At 40.0% G+C, this 13,495-nt stretch overlaps 1 protein-coding gene across 2 annotated transcripts in view; it reads right to left on the bottom strand.

Annotated features, from left to right (window-relative positions):
- Nucleotides 1-13,495, bottom strand: part of PEX7 (peroxisomal biogenesis factor 7) — a 78,639-nt gene that overhangs the window by 50,500 nt on the left and 14,644 nt on the right. For both annotated transcript variants that reach the window (XM_059889762.1, NM_001076890.1), the window contains 2 exon segments: nt 13,327-13,435; nt 1,424-1,530 (listed from right to left, as the gene is read on the bottom strand). In XM_059889762.1, coding sequence (XP_059745745.1) covers nt 1,424-1,530; nt 13,327-13,435 — 216 coding nt within the window.

Raw genomic sequence — 13,495 nt, 5'->3', positions numbered from 1 at the left:
TGCTCCTAACTCTCATGGACCATGTCTTAATGTAACAGCTAACTCTATCTGAGAATTTATGCAAATAGTGGGTAGTCTCCTATCTAGAACCCTAGGTGAACCCAGAGTTCACGGCTGAATAAGCCAAGAGCTGGGTCCACACTCAGCCCTACTTCACATGAACCAGGGCAGTAATCCATTGTCTGACATTTTGGACTTCAATATAAGCTCATTTTTAAAAAGCTTCAGAGATTGTTTTTAAAACATTTTTTAGAGTATTCTCAAGTGTATATCCGGAGAAGGCAATGGCAACCCACTCCAGTATTCTTGCCTGGAAAATCCCATGGACGGAGGACCTGGAAGGCTGCAGTCCATGGGGTCGCTAAGAGTCGGACACGACTGGGCGACTTTACTTTTACTTTTCACTTTCATGCATTTGGAGAAGGAAATGGCAACCCACTCCAGTGTTCTTGCCTGGAGAATCCTGGGGACGGGGGAGCCTGGTGGGAGGCCATCTATGGGGTCACACAGAGTTGGACACGACTGAAGCAACTTAGCAGCAGCAGCAGCAAGTACATATCAGCATCTTTTTTAGAATTCCCGAAAGTATAACATATAGTCCACAATTTTATTTTCTTATTCAGAAAAATCATGGGTGAGATTTGAAATGTAGTCATCGGCACTGAAAATTTTATTAAAATCAAGTATTATTTGAATATGTTCTATATCTTCTTTTAATTTATTTTATTTCTTTCTAATTTAAAAACTCAGCCAATACAATGTTCCCTTAATTTTCATTGACTAAAATTGGGGGAAAAAACAAAGTATATGTTATGCTTAACTGTCACAGTCAACAGACCACTTCAGGTAGATAATATATTTAAATGGCATATCAAAACATGTTTAATCCATTTCTATTTCTAATTCATATGCCCGTATGGTTAGCTGAAAGTTGCAAAAGGTTGCAAATGGACACTGCTATCTTCCAGAAACATGAAGCTTGGTTAGGCTTTTAAGAGAAAATGAAATAGAAAATTCCTAAAACCAATGGACTGTCAAAGTAAAAATCAAGTTACAAATAGTTCAGCAGCCTCACTAGCAAAGTGCACAAGAAATGAAGGCAAAAGATGATACAAATTGGCAGGGTTAAGAGCAATAAAGTAAAAAATTATATATATTATAAAGCAGTTCCCCAAACAAACAAGTAAGGCTGCACTATTGAACTTTTGAGAATTTCTGTTTCTTATTCAGCCTGTTTTATGTGCACTTAAATCCAATTAATGCTAATGCAGGTCACTCACAATCATCAATTAGAAATGAAAGGGACTGAATCTAACTTAATGGCCCGTAAACACTATCCAAGTCCACATAAACAAAGATAAAATCTAGAACATTTCAACCTTAGGAAGGGCTCGGTAGCTAAGGATAGAACCAGATAGGGTACCTCATTGTATTTACACCAGTCACAGCTCAAAATTTCTGCCTGATGTGCTGGAACCACAATTCTGACTCCTGTTGTCTTCACGTCCCAAATTCTCAAAGTCTGATCGCCTGGTGAAAGAGGAAGACTTGATCACTCTTTATCACACCACTTGGATGCTTGGTACCCATGATGACAAGTCGGGGAAAACACACCACTTCCATTATCAGGACATTGCCATCTGTATGTCATATACACTAGATACATTGTTTTATACTGTAATAATATATAAGAACTACTAAAAGTGACAACTACAAAAAATAAGGCACCATATTAAGTTTTTAGATCTACTCAAAGCAGGAAAACCTGAATCTCACACTGACACAAGCAGAACAGTGACTAAGCACACACCCAATGCATTTTTCTTCAGGAAAGGAAAAGGCTCTGAAAATCCTCGTTTCTCGTAAGTGAAGTTAGCACCCTATACCAGTATATTCTACAGGAAGCAAAATGGTAACAGTTTTACTGTAAAATGTGTGCAAAGTCCAAGTCAGAATGGATAATTTCAAATCTTAGCTTTTACATTTATTACATTTTAAAGGGCCATCCAGAGGTATGGATTTCACCTTGAAAGAAACAAGCAGAGAAAATGTAAGGATTATATGCTGAATTACTACAAAAATAATTTATACCACTTAGCTGCACAGAGTCAACCCTGATTAACTGTTTTAGATGCTGTTTGCCTTCAATTTTGTAAAATATGAGGAAACAAGAAAATGACCAGATGAAAAATTCTGAATATATATATATCTCCATCAAAAGTAAATTACAAACAATAACTGATCCTCTGAGAAAGCCAGTTCAGGTTAATGTAAAAAAAAAAATGCTGTGATGGTCTTGATTCCATTTAGTAGTTGTGTGACCCTGCACAAGCTGTATAATATCTCTGAGACTAGTTCCTCAGAATGCCTGGACGGAGGATGGTACAAAAACATTTAGTGTAATAAAGTTTCTGTAAAGCGTTAGCATGGTCTCTAGCATATAGCAGATATGCTAATAAGTGGCAGCACAAGCTGGAATCAAGACTGCTGGGAGAAATATCAATAAGCTCAAATATGCAGATGACACCACCCTTATGGCAGAAAGTGAAGAGGAACTAAAAAGCCTCTTGATGAAGGTGAAAGAGGAGAGTGAAAAAGTTGGCTTAAAGCTCAACATTCAGAAAATGAAGATCATGGCATCCGGTCCCACCACTTCATGGGAAATAGATGGGGAAACAGTGGAAACAGTGTCAGACTTTATTTTTGGGGGCTCCAAAATCACTGCAGATGGTGACTGCAGCCATGAAATTAAAAGACGCTTACTCCTTGGAAGGAAAGTTATGACCAACCTAGATAGCATATTCAAAAGCAGAGACATTACTTTGCCAACAAAGGTCCGTCTAGTCAAGGCTATGGTTTTTCCAGTGGTCATGTATGGATGTGAGAGTTGGACTGTGAAGAAAGCTGAGCGCCGAAGAACTGATGCTTTTGAACTGTGGTGTTGGAGAAGACTCTTGAGAGTCCCTTGGACTGCAAGGAGATCCAACCAGTCCATTCTAAAGGAGATCAGGCCTGGGTGTTCCTTGGAAGGACTGATGCTAAAGCTGAAACTCCAGTACTTTGTCCACCTCATGTGAAGAGTTGACTCATTGGAAAAGACTCTGATGCTGGGAGGGATTGGGGTCAGGAGGAGAAGGCGACGACAGAGGATGAGATGGCTGGATGGCATCACTGACTCGACAGACGTGAGTCTGAGGGAACTCCGGGAGTTGGTGATGGACAGGGAGGCCTGGCGCGCTGCGATTCATGGGGCCGCTAAGAGTCGGACACGACTGAGCGACTGAACTGAACTGAAAAACATTAACTTTTAAACATTTCCTTTAGTTACCTACATTTAATTTCCTATCATCCCAATTCTAAATTATTTGTCATTTAGCTAAGTCCAATAATTTCAGACAATTTTTTTCTGATTTCTTTGTCAGTTAAGAAAGATAAGAATTATACTGCTTGTGGTAATGAAATGTAGAGTTTAAGAATAGGGGCTTTGGAGCTTCAGAGCTTAGCTCTAGTCCAACTCAATCATTTAGTAGTTGTTGACGTTCAGTCAAGTTACTTAATGTCTTGAATTGTCATTTTCCTTACCTACGATAAAATATCTGCCTCATACGGACCCACAGATACAGGGAACAAATCAGTGGTCACCAGCTCAGTGAGAGAAGGACAGGAGGAAAATACAGGGGTAGGAGATTAAGAAGTACAAACTATCACATATAAAATAAGATACAAACATATATTGTACAACAAAGGGAATATAGCTAATATTTTATAATAACTATAAATGGTGTATAACCTTTAAAAATTGTGAATCACTATTTTGTATAACTGCAACTTAACGTAACTTTGTAAACCAACTATACTTCGAAAGACACAAAAACATATCTGCCTTACAAAGCTGCCCCTGGCACAGCTAGACTGGCCAAAAGGAGATATTTGGGATTTCTCTGAACTGTAATTGAAAAAATAATGCTAGTCCCCCTCACACAGGAGAATTTACAGGTTACAAAACTGAGGAATTGTTGGTGGCCGTGTGTTTCACTTTATGGAGAAAGTTGACCTGCACAGTCAAGTCAGCCAGCACACAAAAGTCCAGATTAGAGACAGAGAATGTGTCCTGAGGTTGTTTAAGCATCCCTTCCCCTTCTGGGGTTGCTTTTCAATAAATTCTACAAAGACCTACAGTTGCTCAAGTTCTACTGTTACCACCTGTAGGCAGAGGTGATTCCTTATCATCATGGCAGCAGTGAATGGAATTCACCTGAAGCTTCAGACTCTCAAAACCTGCTGCTGCTGCTGCTGCTAAGTCGCTTCAATGGTGTCCGACTCTGTGCAACCCCACAGACAGCAGCCCACCAGGCTCCCCGTCCCTGGGATTCTCCAGGCAAGAACACTGGAGTGGGTTGCCATTTCCTTCTCCAATGCATGAAAGTGGAAAGTGAAAGTGAAGTCGCTTCGGTCGTGTCCGACTCTTAGCGACCCCATGGACTGCAGCCTACCAGGCTCCTCCGTCCATGGGATTTTTCAGGCAAGAGTACTGGAGTGGGGTGCCATTTCCTTCTCCATCTCAAAGCCTAGCTCCAGAGAAAAAGATTAAATTCATCACAGGGCTTCCAGTTAAAACACAGGAAATGTTTAAATGATGTACACTAGATTTCATAAATTTATGTTATATCAAGTCTGACATAACATATAACATGGGTCATGGTGGAGAGTTCTGACAAAATGTGGTCCACTGGAGAAGGGAATGGCAAACCACTTCAGTATTCCTGCCTTGAGAACCCCATGAACAGTATGAAAAGGCAAAAAGATAGGACAGTGAAAGATGAACTCCCCAGGTCAGTAGGTGCCCAATATGCTGGATATCAGTGGAGAAATAACTCCAGAAAGAATGAAGAGACGCAGCCAAAGTAAAAACACCACCCAGTTGTGGATGTGACTGGTAATGCAAGCAAGGTCTGATGCTATAAAGAGCAATACTGCATAGGAACCTGGAATGTTAGGTCCATGAATCAAGGCAAATTGGAAGTGATCAAACAGGAGATGGCAAGAGTGAACATTGACATTCTAGGAATCAGCAAACTAAAATGGACTGGAATGGGTGAATTTAACTCAGATAACCATTATATCTACTACTGTGGGCAAAGGAGTAGCCATCATAGTCAACAAAAGGGTCCGAAATGCAGTGCTTGGATGCAGTCTCAAAAACAACAGAATGATCTCTGTTCGTTTCCAAGGCAAACCATTCAATATCCCAGTAATCCAAGTCTATGCCCCGTCCAGTAATGAAGAAGCTGAACAGTTCAATGAAGACCTACAAGACTTTCTAGAATTAACACCCGAAACAGATGTCCTTTTCATTATAGGGGACTGGAATGCAAAAGTAGGAAGTCAAGAAACACCTGGGGTAACATGCAAATTTGGCCTTGGAGTACAGAATGAAGCAGGGTGAAGGCTAACAGAGTTCTGCCAAGAGAATGCACTGGTCATAGCAAACACTCTCTTCCAACAACACAAGAGAAGACTCTACACATGGACATCACCAGATGGTCAACACAGAAATCAGATTGATTATATTCTTTGAAGTCAAAGATGGAGAGGCTCTATATAGTCAGCAAAAACAAGACCGGGAGCTGACTGTGGCTCAGATCATGAACTTATTGCCAAATTCAGACTTAAATTGAAGAAAGTAGGGAAAACCACTAGACCATTCAGGTACGACCTAAATCAAATCCCTAACGATTATACAGTGGAAGTGAGAAATAGATTTAAGGGACTAGATCCGATAGAGTGCCTAATGAACTATGGATAGAGGCTTGTGACATTGTACAGGAGATGGGAGCAAAACCACCTCCAAGAAAAAGAAATGCAAAAAAGCAAAATGGCTGTTTGAGGAGGCCTTACAAACAGCTCTGAAAAGAAGTGAAAAGCAAAGGAGAAAAGGAAAGATATACCCATCTGAATGCAGAGTTCCAAAGAACAGTAAGGAGAGATAAGAAAGCCTTCCTCACTGATCAGTGCAAAGAAATAGAGGAAAACAATAGAATGGGAAAGACTAGACATCTCTTCAAGAACATCAGAGATACCAAAGGAACAATTCACGCAAAGATGGGCACAATAAAGGACAGAAATGGTATGGACCTAACAGAAGCAGAAGATAATTAAGAAGAGGTGGCAAGAATACACAGAACTATACAAAAAAGATCTTCACGACCCAGATAATCACGATGGTGTGATCACTCACCTAGAGCCAGACATCCTGGAATGTGAAGTCAAAGTGGGTCTTAGGAAGCCTCACTGCAAACAAAGCTAGTGGAGGTGATGGAATTCCAGTTGTGCTACTTCAAATCCTAAAAGATGATGCTGTGAAAGTGCTGCACTCGATATGCCAGCAAATTTGGAAAACTGAGCAGTGGCCACAGGACTGGAAAAGGTCAGTTTTCATTCCAATCCCAAAGAAAGGCAATGCCAAAGAATGCTCAAACTACTGCAGAATTGCACTCATCTCACACACTAGTAAAGTAATGCTCAAAATTCTCCAAGCCAGGCTTCAGCAATAAGTGAACCATGAACTTCCATATATTCAAGCTGGTTTTAGAAAAGGCAGAGGAACCAGAGATCAAATTGCCAACAAATTGCTGGATCATCGAATAACAAGAGAGCTCCTGAAAAACATCTACTTCTGCTTTATTGACTATGCCAAATCCTTTGACTGTGTGGATCACAATAAACCGTGGAAAATTTTTAGAGATGGGAATCCCAGACCACCTGACCTGCCTCTTGAGAAATCTGTATGCAGGTCAGCAAGCAACAGTTAGAACTGGACATGGAACAACAGACTGGTTCCAAATAGGAAAAGGAGTATGTCAAGGCTGTATATTGTCACTGTGGTTATTTACCTTATACGCAGAGTACATCATGAGAAACACTGGGCTGGATGAAGCACATGTTGGAATCAAGATTGCCTGGAGAAATATCATAACCTCAGATATGCAGATGACACCACCCTTATGGCAGAAAGTGAAGAAGAACCAAAGAGCGTCTTGATGAAAGTGAAAGAGTAGAGTGAAAAAGTTGGCTTAAAGCTCAACATTCAGAAAACTAAGATCATGGCATCCAGTCCCATCACTTCATGGAAAATAGATGGAGAAACAATGGAAACAGTGGCAGATTTATTTTTCTGGGCTCCAAAATCACTAAAGATGGTGACTGGAGCCATGAAATAAAAGGACACTTACTCCTTGAAAGAAAAGTTATGACCAACCTAGACAGCATATTAAAAAGCAGAGACATTACTTTCCCAACAAAGGTCCATCTAGTCAAGGCTATGGTTTCTCCAGTAGTCATATATGGATGTGAGAGTTGGACTATAAAGAAAGCTAAGCACCGAAGAATTAATGTTTTTGAACCGTGGTGTTGGAGAAGACTCTTGAGAGTCCCTTGGACTGCAAGGAGATCCAATCAGTCCATCCTAAAGGAAATCAGTCCTGAATGTTCATTTGGAAGGACGGATGTTGCAGACACGACCGAGAAACTGAACTGAACTGAACTGAACCGATCAGGTCTGAAGGGCTCCCTTGGTGGCTCAGATGGTAAAGAATCCACCTGCAATGCAGAAGATGTAGGAGACATGGGTTCGATTCCTGCATCAGGAAGATCCCCTGGAGTAGGCCATGGCAACCCACTCCAGTATTCCTGCCTGGAAAATCCCATGGACAGAGGAGCCTGGCAGGCTACAGTCCATGGGGTCACAAAGAGTCGGACATGACTGAGCGACTTCACTTCACTTCAAAGCATTGTTTAAAGTTCAGTGAGCTCATGTTCATCCTAATAATTACATTCTATGGGTGTATGTGAATGCTTTACAATGTCGAAACATTACAATAAATGTGGACTAGGAGTTAAGAAGTAACTAGTAATTTTAGCAACAATATGGATGAATCTCACAAAACATAATGCTGAGCAAAAGAAACCAAGACAGCACAACATAAAAACAGGTAACATTAATCGATGCTATTAGGAGGCAGTTCAGAGGTCACCCTCGAATGGACAGGGGTGGGTAATGACTGGAAGAATGTAAAAGGGGCCTCTGAGAACATTCTGTTTCTTGACCTGGGTCCTGAGACCCCAGGTCTCCGGAGTCTCCCGCATGCGCAGGCAGACTCGTTACCACTAGTGCCACCTGGGAAGCCCCAGTACACAGGTGTGTTCATTGTGAAAATTCATCAGGCTATAATTAGGCTCTGTTCTGTGTGTGTATTATATACTTCAACAGAAGATTAAACAAATAACAACCACAACGGCTGGGTGGATGCCTCTATCAAATTTCTCTGACAATATTCTGGTTCTTCACCAGCATAGTCAGGCAAAGTTGTTTTTTTTTTTAAAGACTATGGTTTAGGTTGTCCCCTCTGGCAGTTAACTTAAAGAGCACAAAAAGAGTGAGAAGTGCTCTGAAGGAGCTGAGAACTCCTCTTCTGCTGCACACATTCGGCACTTCCTCCTCCTCATTTCATTTGCCAGGTAGGGGAGAGACCTTCTGGCCAACTGGTACCATGACTCATTCAACTCTTTTAGCCACCAGGACATCTATATTTATATTGCTTTTTTAATTGTATTTTCCAGACAACTGGCCTTTCATTGTCAGCCAGACGTTTACCAGGGCCCTGGGGCAGTGCCACAGACCCACCTGAATTACCAGCTTCTCTTATCAGTTGCAGACTCACCACTGGCAACAAAACCAGTGAATTTAAGTGCATAATATGGTACAGGAAGTGCTGGCTACTACCATGTCTAATTCAAGTTGCGGCATTAAGAAGAAGCTGGGTAAAGAGAATGAGTGTAAACGGTGAATCTGAAACCAGGAAGTGAAATGAACAGCAAAAGATGCATATTGGGCCCAAATAATTTAATTTATTTGAAATGCCAGATGCCTATCAGATGACTTTTTTCTTTGAGTAGAATGATGTTTTTTTTCAAACTGCTGGACTCCACACATTGAGGCATGGCTATGATTTATGCAATTATATGGAGTCGGTAATAGCAGTAATTTGGTTTTCTTGGTTCAAAAGAAAGTTTACTTCATATTAATCCTCCTCATGTAAAGAGCTCAAATATTCTTCCCTTCCATCTCATATAATTTGGAAATGTGAATTATGTAAGAATAAAACTTTAATGAACTAAACAAAACCAATGCCCTTAGAGAAGTCTGCTATGGAAGATCTGAATGTCAAAGTACTACTTCCTTTTGGTTTGTTTTAACTTAGCTAATGACAAATTTAGTATTACAACTTTGAAGGTGATCAAATTCTTGGAAAAACTTAAATATTATATTCTCATGCAAATGAAAGTGTTAGGTGTTCAGTCGTGTCCGACACCTTACAACCCCATGGACTGTAGCCCGCCAGGCTCTTCTGTCCATGGAATTCTTCAGGCAAGAATACTGGAGTGGGTAGCCATTCCTTTCTCCGGGGGATCGTCCCAACCCAGGGAATGAATTCAGATCTCCTGCACTGCAGGTGGATTCTTTGTCATCTGAGCCACCAGGGAAGCCCATGTTATTATATACTATCTTAAAATATAAACTGTTATAAGCAGTTGAATGATATAGTTAGCTATATGCGTGCCACAGGATTAGACATAAAACTATGTCTTGACTGCCAATTATATAAGCTGCTTATCATTTTTAATATTTGTGAAGACAAATATTTTACAACTTTGGGTTCCTCAACCATGAATTTTACAGCTGAGATGATTTTATGCAAATATTATAGTATGTTTCATAGCAAACTCTTGTCTATAAGCAAGAAAACAAAGAGAATTAATGGATAAAAGACTATAATATAACTCAAACTATAACTGACAAAACTCAGGAAAAAAACTAAGTTCTCAATCTTAGGAAACCACTTCTTTGAATTCAACACTGAAACCATTCTGTAGAGTTTTTAAAAGACAAGTATATTTCTATTAAAAATAAACACGAAATTTCCATTGAATCAACAGAAATAAGCTACTCATTAGACATCTTAAACAGAGCAACATCGCAGACTAGTACAGTGTTTCCCAAATCAGGCTCATCACTAGACTTGGCTAGGGTGATTAAAACATACACCTCTCAGAGGCAGCTGATTCAGTAGGACTAAGATGAAGGCTAGAATTCTGTTTTTTTTTTAAGCTTCCTCTTCCTTGGTGGCTCAGGGGTAAAGAATCTACCTGCCAGTGCAGAAGACGTGGGTTTGATCCCGCGGGTTTGATCCCTGGGTCAGGAAGACCCCCTGGAGAAGGAAATTCTTGTCAGGAAAACCCCATGGACAGGGGAGTCTGGTGGGCTACAGTCCATGGAGTCGAAAAAAAAGCCAAACTCGACTTGGCGACTAAACAACAGCAACAGACTGCGATGGTGGGCCAGGTTTCAGGCTCACTGGATAGGTATGTTATTATACAAGCAGACATTTCAGATTCTACCCAGAGCAAGTTACCTGAAACTCGGTTCCCAGAGTTTTAGTTCCCAGGTAAGCACTGACTCTCAATCCTTATAGCACATAATACATGCAAAGACCATTCAAATCTTCCTCCAACATGCCATATACTCTCCACATTCATCCCTTTACTTCCCACTTCTCATTTCCTCATCTACTTGTTTCATAAGGTAGCAGCTGAAACACTATTTCCTTAGGGAAGTTGCTCTGACCAGCCAATTTTGACAAGCTCAAGCTCAAAGAACCCTTTGTTGTGTTCCCACGGATCCTGAACATACACGGTAATGACAGGAGGCGCCACTCAGAGAGCCCTTATGCTGTGCCAGGCACGGTTCTAAGCCTTCAAGTTTGTATTTGAATTAATCCACTTAATCCTCATCAAAACTCCTCAACACAGGTTATTATTATCACTCTTATTTTTTAAATGAGGAATGAAGAGACAGAGGTTAAGTAGCATGACTGAAGCCATGTAAGGGCAATGAAAGGAGAATCTGATCACAGGAAGTCCAGCTCCAGAGTCCATGTCCCTAATCACTGTGCTGTGACCTCTTTCTCAAAGAACTTCACGCTCCTCATCATTGCTGTCCCTAGGTTTTTTTTTCTTAGCAGCTCTCTTTCCCACTGGACTACATGCTCAGTGTATCTTCAGTGCCCAGACAACAGCAGACATTCACTAACGATCTGAATGATTCACCAACAATATCCCTTTCGACAATCAAAATTAACCTTAAATAAGTTTTTAAAAATTTGATAATATGGTTATTTCCATAGCTTATATAATAGTAATCAAAAAACTGTAGTGTTTGCTTGTGTAAGGCACTCAGCTATGTTGAAGAAGACACATGCCCTATAGGAAATATAGGAAAACAATTCAAGCAAAGAAAATATGCAAAGAAGGGCACTGCAAGTACACAACTTGGGAAGCAAATTTTCTTGTCTCTCTTGAAATGGCAAAGGCACAGTGAGAGTTTTAGAGCTTCCCCCAACTTTTACTATGCCACAAACCCTCCTTTTTTATTAATTAGCTCAAAGATTAGAAAATTTTAAATTCTAATAAACGCTTTAGTATAATGTTTTTTGAAAAGAAAACTAGCTGTCTAACTGAAAAGCAAGAGAAGTATGTTCTAGAAAACAAAAAGTTTAATATTTTGGAATGGGCATAGACTTTTTATGGAGGAATACAAGAAAGTGTTATTAACAGCAGTTCTATAGGAGAGGGGGGATGAGCATGCACTTTTTATTTGGCATGTCTCTGTGTTGTCTGAATTTCTTTACTATGTATATGCTCAAATAGAAATTTTCAGGGATACCATTTCTGTTTTCTCTTCATAAATTTACTTTTTGATAGTTATACAAGAAACAAGAAATAAAGAGTGCTGATATTATCTTGTCAATCACAATAAACATTTATGATTAATTAACACATGTTATACATTACTGTAACTGTTACTCAGACTTAGCAACCTTATTCTGATCAACAAACCAAAGGTAAAGCCATCTAAGCCAAAGCAGCTCAGTAACTAATAAAAGGAGCTAGACTGGTTTCCAACTTGGAAAGATTCATAACTGGTTATGACCTACCTTAGACAGATCATGAATTAATCGTTAATTAAATCATATTTGTTCATTAATAGTTATGGTTGTCAAATTTACATTATGAAAAGTCATGGTGTGACAGATATTATGATATTACTAAGAATTAATATTCCATTCTAAACCACATGAATATAACTCTGACTTCCAATGTACTGTTTCCCCACTGGGAATGACTCTACCTTCTAACCAGGGACAGAAAGGAAAATTGTTCTTGCTGTCTCAGGCCTCTTCTCCCCCTCACCCTCTGGGAGGACCTTGCCACTGAACTTGTTCATGTAAAGCCAGGACCACAGAAGTATGACAGGCTAGGCTGGTGGGAAAAAAGGTAAAAGAAAGAAAGCACAAGCGCTGTGAGGGCAGGGCGCAGGCGCTGTGAGGGCCGGGCGCACGCGCTGTGAGGGCAGGGCGTGAGAGAAAGGCACACAGCCAGGCGAGAGGTGCTCTGGAGCAGCCAGGGGCGAGTGAAGATGCGGACCAGTATTTCAATGACCATTTGGCAGGTGGCCCATGTTGTTTTAAATGGACTGCAGACAAGCTGTGCGATGTTTCTCTACAAATTATGTATGTTATATTGTTCAGATTATACATGATTTATGAATCGGCCTAAAAGAACCAAATTTGTAAACCCTCATGCAAACAGTACAAAGTCTAATTTTTAAATGTCTGTAAAACAACTTCTCTCCATTAAAAAATATAGAGATATATAAATGTATGTATCTCCTTAATCTTAGAATTGAAGACATACATTAAAAGCAAACAGGAAAAATGATCATACTAAATACAGTCTTGCTATGGCTTAGTGGCAATGAATTAAAGAGACTATCCCTAAAAGAGGGGTAAATATCAAGCAAAGGAGGTTAACTATGTGCGAGACATTTTGTATTTCTTTATTTCATCCTGTGAACAACTCCACAAGTCAGACATTCTTAGCCCCATTTTACTGATGAGAAAAGTCATCACATCACCCTGAGGTCCCACAATTGACCACTGAAGAGAGTTTCCAAATTCAATCAAGTTCGATGTCAGAGTCCTCACTTTGTTCCTTACCTCTCATCTCACCAAAAAAGTACATGTTAAGGGAAAAGGTTAGAAGCAGGTTGGCTAATTCTTGTCTAGAGACTAAGAAAGAATGAAATAGTCTCAAGAGTTCAAGTAGGAATGCTTACTTCTCCAAACCTAAGGTACACAGCGCCACCTTCTGGGGAAAGTGAGGTCACCATTCATCACAAACAAGGTTTTTGATAAACGTATTATTTACCTGAGGATGAAGCAAAGCAGCCAGGAATGTGGGGAGACCAGATGGTGCTATAAATGACACTTTCATGGCCTCTAAAAGTGCACAGAGACTTTCCAACAGTTGGATCCCACTACAAATAAAGGAACAGATTAATTACTTAACAGAAGTAAATTAAAATGTATGCATTATA

This window comes from Bos taurus, chromosome 9, assembly GCF_002263795.3.
Source record: "Bos taurus isolate L1 Dominette 01449 registration number 42190680 breed Hereford chromosome 9, ARS-UCD2.0, whole genome shotgun sequence".
Classification (NCBI taxonomy): domain Eukaryota; kingdom Metazoa; phylum Chordata; class Mammalia; order Artiodactyla; family Bovidae; genus Bos; species Bos taurus.
The sequence above is the reverse complement of the archived record's forward strand: the minus strand, read 5'-3'. Positions and strand labels throughout refer to the sequence as shown.